Here is a 6,593-nt window from a genome sequence, read left to right as displayed (position 1 = left end):
AGAGAGAGTGCCCACACAATGGGTTTGATGACGATTACATATTGGAGGTGTCTACGATGGAGAGAGCTATGAGTTCTGGAACACCTTGATTCCTCTAGTAACGGAGACTTCATGACTCAACAACACACCTGGTGCGTTCCGCGCTCATTGAGAATATGGCTTCGGTTTCACTCAATAAAACAGGAGCATGATCGCTCCAAAAGTGTGGAACAGTATAGATGACCTAGCGGCAAAGGTGGACCAACTGCTTAAGGGACTAGACCAGGTGTTTCATAATGGAGAACAACTCCTGAGAAGAGCGCAGGCGACAAGGCGTTGGAAGCTGAAAAAGCAGGAGACGATCAGCAGGAAGTGAGCTACGTAAATGGGCAAGGGTGGCAGCTGAGAATTCCCACCCAAACCCTAACGTAAGGAACTCCACACAGCTTTTCTGGACTAAGCAGGACAACCAGTTGGATCCGGCGCAGAGCACCAAGGTCAGTATGCGGGTATCAGAGAACTATCAACCCCGAACTTATGTTCTAAGCAAACCACAGAACAATCAACCTCAATGCAGAACACCAGAACAATCAGGTCGCTACTTTCCTCCGCCCCTGTCGCCGTTCCGCAAGATGAAACTAAAACCATGTTGCAGCAACTCCTCCAAGGACAACAGCTCCAAGGGAAAGCTCTGAACCAGGTCACTACCGAGATCAATACCAGAATGAACCATATGTTCGGAGATTTGAGCACCAAGTACGATAATGTCGCAAGCTATATGAGACGATGGACATTCATAGCTCAGACTGCTGAGAGTGTCAAGAGGCACAAGGTACTCTACCGGGTAAAACAGACAAAACCCCAAGAGTGCAATGCGGTTCAGCTGAGGAGCAGGAAGCAACTCTCCGAGCCAGAAAGGAGGAGGTTTACCGCGGCTGAGAAAGGGAAGCAGAAAGAGTCGGAACAACTGCCCAGCCGATCAGGCAGATGAGAGGAATACATAACCAGCACTTGAAACAAGTTCGCCAGGGCCAAAACAACCAACTGAAGCGGTGCGCCCGATCCCAGAGGCTGTTCCTCCTCGCGAATACATTCCTAAGGTCCCTTACCCTGTTCCAGCAAGGGCCACTCGTAAGGACAAAGAGGAAATTTAGTGCAGGAAGATGCTGGAGGACCTAACCGTCCGACTCCCCTTGATGGATGCATGCAGATGATGCCCTCCATGCGCAGCTTTATGAAGGGATTGATCTCAGGAAAATATCAGAGGAGAGCGAGTTCATGACGGTTTCCAAGGAGTGCAGCGCAGTTCTTCAGAACAGGCAGATAAAGAAGCGAGGAGACCCCGACAAATTTGTCCTCTCTATCCAGATTGGGAAGACATTTTTTGCATGCTCTTTGGTTGACCTTGGGTCCAGCGTGAATCTCATGCCTTACTCTGTGGCTCGACGTCTAGGATACACGCATTTCAAACCAACTAAGATGTCATTGGTATTCGCAGATAGATCAGTCAAATCCCCGGTTGGTATTCCAGAGGATCTCCATGTAAAGGTCGGGAACACCTCTGTTCCAGCAGACTTCGTTGTTCTAGAACTGGAAGAAGAGTCTAAAGATCCTCTCATCTTGGGAAGACCATTCTTATGTACTGTTGGAGCCATCATTGATGTGCAACAGGGGAAGATTGATTTGAATCTTGGAGACATAGTTATGCAGTTCGAGATGGATGAGTTGCTAAAGAAGCCGATGTTGGATGGGCAGACCTTTGAGGTTGATGAAGGGATTGATCCGCTCCACCTCGAGAAGGAATGATCGAGGAGATTCTTACCAAAGACCCACTGGAGCTTGCACTAGTGCGAGCCGAGGCCGAGCAGAGTGTCGTGAACATTGATGCAGATGGGTATGCCAAGATGCTTGACTCCGCTAGGAGTATGGGAAGAATGGTAGCAAGTTTAAGTCTGGGGAGGAGAGCAACAGGGTCGAAACCACTCCATCTAGAGCGACCCCTACACCGAACTCGCCTGTTCTGTCGAACCAACCAGAGGATCCCTGAAGCGAGCTTAAAGCTCCCAAGGTTGAGCTAAAACCCCTTCCAAGGGCTCGGTATGCTTTCTTAGGTCCGAATTCCACATATCCTGTCATCGTCAATGCTGAGCTAAATAATGTGGAAACTGCATTGCTTTTGTGTGAGCTTAGGAAATATCGTAAGGCATTAGGATATTCGCTAGCTGACATACCTGGCATTTCACTTGATTTATGCATGCATAGAATACACCTAGAAGATGAATCAATGACTTCTGTCGAACATCAGAGGAGGTTAAACCCAAATCTAAAAGATGTCGTTAAAAAATAGATTATGAAACTTCTTGAAGCAGGTGTAATCTATGCCATATGGATAGTAAATGGGTCAGCCCTGTTCATGTAGTACCTAAGAAAGGTGGGATCACTGTTATCACAAATGAAAAGAATGAATTGATCCCTACTAGGACAGTGACAGGACATCGCATGTGTATTGATTTCAGGAATTAATGCAGCAACTAGAAAGGATCACTTCTCACTCCCTTTTATTGATCAAATGCTTGAGAGATTGGCTAACCACCCATATTACTGTTTTTTAGATGGTTATTCAGGTTTCTTTCAGATCCCTATCCATCCAGACGATCAGGAGAAGACGACGTTCACCTGCCCCTACGTAACGTACGCTTACAAGAGAATGCCATTTGGCCTGTGCAATGCGCCAGCACATTTTAGTGTTGCATGATGTCAATCTTTACTGACCTGATCGAAGACATTATGAAAGTTTTCATGGACGATTTCAGCGTCTATAGAAGCTCCTTTAATGTCTGTTTGTCAAACTTGTGCAGGGTACTAAAAAGGTGTGAGGAGAAACATGTCGTGCTCAACTGGGAGAAGTGCCACTTCATGGTCACAGATGGGATTGTTCTGGGGCACAAGATCTCCGAGAAAGGAATTGAGGTAGATAAGGCAAAGATCGAGGTGATGATGAGTTTGCAACCACCAACAAATGTGAAAGCTATCAGGGAGTTTCTTAGGTCACGCTGGGTTTTACAGACGGTTTATCCAGGACTTCTCAAGGATAGCGAAACCACTCACCAGACTGCTCTGTAAGGAGATCAAGTTCGATTTCGACAGTGAGTGTCTTTCTGCGTTCCACACCATCAAAGGAGCTCTAGTCAGTGCACCTGTTGTGCAACCGCCAGACTGGGATCTCCCCTTCGAAATCATGACTGATGCAAGCGACTTTGCAGTTGGAGCAGTACTTGGGCAGCGCAAGGATAAGAAACTTCATGTGATCTATTACGCGAGCAAAACTATGGATGAAGCTCAGTGCAGATACGCCACAACAGAGAAAGAACTCCTGGCTATTGTTTTTGCATTCGAGAAGTTCAGATCCTACCTGGTGGGATCTAAGGTGATTGTGCACACAGACCATGCTGCTCTTAAGTATCTGCTCACAAAGAAAGATGCGAAACCGAGGTTGTTAAGGTGGATTCTTCTCCTCCAAGAATTCGATCTTGAGATAAAGGATAAGAGAGGAGTCAAGAATGGGGTTGCAGACCATCTGTCCAGAATGAAGATTGATGACGACACAACTCTTGATGAAGAACACCTAGTGGAACACGTCAATGCGATGGGTCTGCGTTTCGCGGACAACCTCTACCTCTGTGAATCGCATCTGACTGCTCTAGCATCACGGAACAACCTCTGGGAAGGAGATCCAATTGTTATCACGTCGCGGAACATCCAGTCATCGTGATCCAAAAGCAGTATTCTCACCTCCCGTGGTTTGCTGAGATTGCGAATTTTCTTGCTGCTGAAAAGCAACCCCTTAAGTTCACTGGAAACGACAAGAGGAAATTTTTAATGGAGGCGAGGCGTTATGTTTGGGATGAACCGTTTTTGTACAGACATGGCAAGGTGGCTTGTTCAGAAGGTGTGTTCCAGAGGCAGATATTCCAGGAATCCTACATCACTGCCATGGTTCATCTTACGCAGGCCACTTCGCTACATTCAAAACAGTTTCCAAAATCCTTCAAGCAGGTTTCTGGTGGCCAACTATGTTCAGGGATGCTCAAGCCTACATAGCCAGGTGCGATGCATGCCAACGACTTGGAACATCAGCAAGAGGAATGAGATGCCTCAGAATTACATTCTAGAGGTTGAGGTGTTCGACTATTGGGGAGTCGATTTCATGGGACCATTCCCTTCATCCTTCAAGAACGAGTACATCCTCGTCGCCGTTGACTATGTATCTAAGTGGGTAGAAGCGATAGCAAGCCCTACTAATGATGCAAAAGTGGCGACTAAGATGTTCAGCTCCATCATCTTTCCGATATTTGGAGTGCCTCGAGTCGTCATTAGCGATGGTGAAACACATTCATCAACAAGGTATTTCAGGGCCTCTTGAAAAATAATGGAGTGAAACACAAGGTGGCAACCGCTTATCATCCGCAGACGAGTGGACAGGTTGAGGTTTCCAATAGGGAGATCAAGAGCATTCTCCAAAAAACTGTCAACACTTCACGAAAGGATTGGACACTTAAGCTGGACGATGCATTATGGCCTACAGAACAGCCTACAAATGCCGCTGGGAACAACTCCCTATCACCTGGTCTACGGTAAAGCATGTCACCTCCCTGTCGAGCTCGAATACAAAGCTGCATGGGCAGTCAAGTTACTGAATTTCAACATCAAGCCAGCAACCGAGCGACGCATGATCCAAATCCATGAGCTGGAAGAGATAAGGCACCTCGCCTATGAAAGCTCCAAAATTTACAAGGAGAAGACCAAGGCATACCATGACAAGCGCATCATTGCCAGACATTTTGAACCAAACGATAAGGTCTTGCTTTTCAATTCAAGGTTGAGGTTGTTCCCAGGCAAGCTGAAGTCTAGATGGTCCGGACCCTTCACTATTAAGGAAGTTCGACCCTACGAGCTGTTGTGTTACTGGACAGAAAAGGAGACGAGTTCGTAGTGAACGGGCAGCACTTAAGCATTACCTTGCTGACTCCACTATCGCAGAGGGCGAAGAAATTCCCCTAAGCGATCCCCCATCAGCCTGATCGGCTGATCCAAGTCAAGCTAATGACTTTAACCAAGCGCTTGGTGGGAGGCAACCCACTGGTTAGTGTGTACATGTTTTCTATAGTCTATTTTATTTCTTTTCAGATTTATTTTGTAGGCAAAAAAAAAAAAAAAAAAAATCGGACACTTCAATCAGAACAACAGAGGACTGTTCTTCTGGTAGAACAACCCATTGCCTGTTCCAGGTAAGTGTTCCGAACCAAAAAAAAATTATACATAAAAAAAAAGGGAAGGGCAGTTAGGGCTTTGCCTATTTAAGGCTCCACCCTTCCACTTTCCCCCTTTTCACTGCGCCGTACACTGGCCCTTCCCTTGCGATTTTTAAGCGACCACCAAATCTTTGTCTCTCAACCGTTTTAAGTGGTTTTTGCTTCTCACTTGTTTGGAATTTCGAGTTCTCTCTCTGTTTTTACAGTTCATTTCACCAGTTTCTACAGGTAAGAGGCTCGACAATCCTTATCCAAATCGCAATACTCAGTTTGCAAAGTTCATCATTCTAACCGCTTCAATAGATCGATCCTTGTTGTACTACATTGATTCGATTTTCCCTTTTGCTGTTAGGGTTGATTTAGAAGATGAACTCATGATTCATTTCACATTTGCGATTTGCAATTGATAGGACTGTTTGGATTCAGTTTGCGGATAGTTGAATGGAGATTGGGTTGATTTTCGATTTGTTGGTTGTCGTGCCAAGGCAAATTACGGTTTGCATAAGGAGGGATGGAAATTGTTCTATTCCATTTCTCCTGTGCGCATAACAGAACTAAGCTTTCTTTGTTTGCTTTGCAGATGGCACGCACTAAGCAATCAGCCAAGAGAACGCGAGCGACCTGCACGAGCAGTACGCCACCCCTGCAAGCACAACAACAAACCTCTGCGACCTACCCATGGCCCCGTGAACAAGAGGGTGAACCTATTGATCTTGACAGCCCACTGCTCTTGGACTTCAACTGCGAGGGATGGGATAAGGGAACAGCAGCGCGTTACAACGCTCTCCTCCGGGTTGACATGTTACCGACTCGTTTCTCTGCCACGCGGAGACTCTGGCTGATCTGGGATCGACGAGGACGTGTTCGAGACGCTACACACGCCATAGGGATAGCTCCTCTGTGCTATACAACACATGAGCTCAACCCAGACCTTGCTCGCCAAGTGCTCGCCACCGCCACGATCACGTACGAGGATTCCAATGCACCCTCTTACGCCAACTGCTCATTCTCTTTCATGGCCGATGGAGAGTACTGCTCCTTGTCCCTCGACAAGCTTAATGAGATCTATGAGACAGCCACCAACCGAAAGGAGTAGCGGTCGCGAAAAATTTCTCTCCTTCTAAAGCCTTTGGGATTGCATCGCGAATGGGAACTTTACAACCCGGAAAGGCTTACCAGTCGCAGATCAGGAACCAGGCGCTTCGGGTCATTGCAAAGATCATCTCAAACCTCCTGTTCGCTAAAGATCTCACCTCAAAGGTCACCAACGGGGAGCTGCAAACTCTGTACGCTGGTATTGAG

At 46.7% G+C, this 6,593-nt stretch overlaps 2 protein-coding genes across 2 annotated transcripts; both read left to right on the top strand.

Moving 5' to 3' along the window:
- Window positions 1–1,179: 1,179 nt before the first annotated feature.
- LOC125594907 lies at window positions 1,180–1,785 on the top strand. The gene has a single exon (XM_048770906.1). The coding sequence runs from the start codon at window positions 1,180–1,182 to the stop codon at window positions 1,783–1,785; it is 606 nt and encodes a 201-aa protein (XP_048626863.1).
- A 2,119-nt stretch (window positions 1,786–3,904) lies between these two features.
- LOC125594906 lies at window positions 3,905–4,972 on the top strand. The gene is made up of 2 exons (XM_048770905.1): window positions 3,905–4,383; window positions 4,426–4,972. The coding sequence occupies exons 1-2, from the start codon at window positions 3,905–3,907 to the stop codon at window positions 4,970–4,972; spliced, it is 1,026 nt and encodes a 341-aa protein (XP_048626862.1).
- Window positions 4,973–6,593: the final 1,621 nt, after the last annotated feature.

Source organism: Brassica napus, assembly GCF_020379485.1.
Source record: "Brassica napus cultivar Da-Ae chromosome C5 unlocalized genomic scaffold, Da-Ae chrC05_Random_7, whole genome shotgun sequence".
Lineage (NCBI taxonomy): Eukaryota > Viridiplantae > Streptophyta > Magnoliopsida > Brassicales > Brassicaceae > Brassica > Brassica napus.
Note: the sequence above shows the minus strand (reverse complement) of the source record. Positions and strands in the feature narration are given on the sequence as shown.

Bases quoted from the DNA above. Each gene is read 5' to 3' on its own strand.
- LOC125594906 (XM_048770905.1), top strand. From the start codon at position 3,905: ATGGCAAGGTGGCTTGTTCAGAAGGTGTGTTCCAGAGGCAGATATTCC. The intron at 4,384-4,425 runs GTATTTCAGGGC...GTGAAACACAAG, and splicing joins GAAACACATTCATCAACAAG to GTGGCAACCGCTTATCATCC.
- LOC125594907 (XM_048770906.1), top strand. From the start codon at position 1,180: ATGCATGCAGATGATGCCCTCCATGCGCAGCTTTATGAAGGGATTGAT.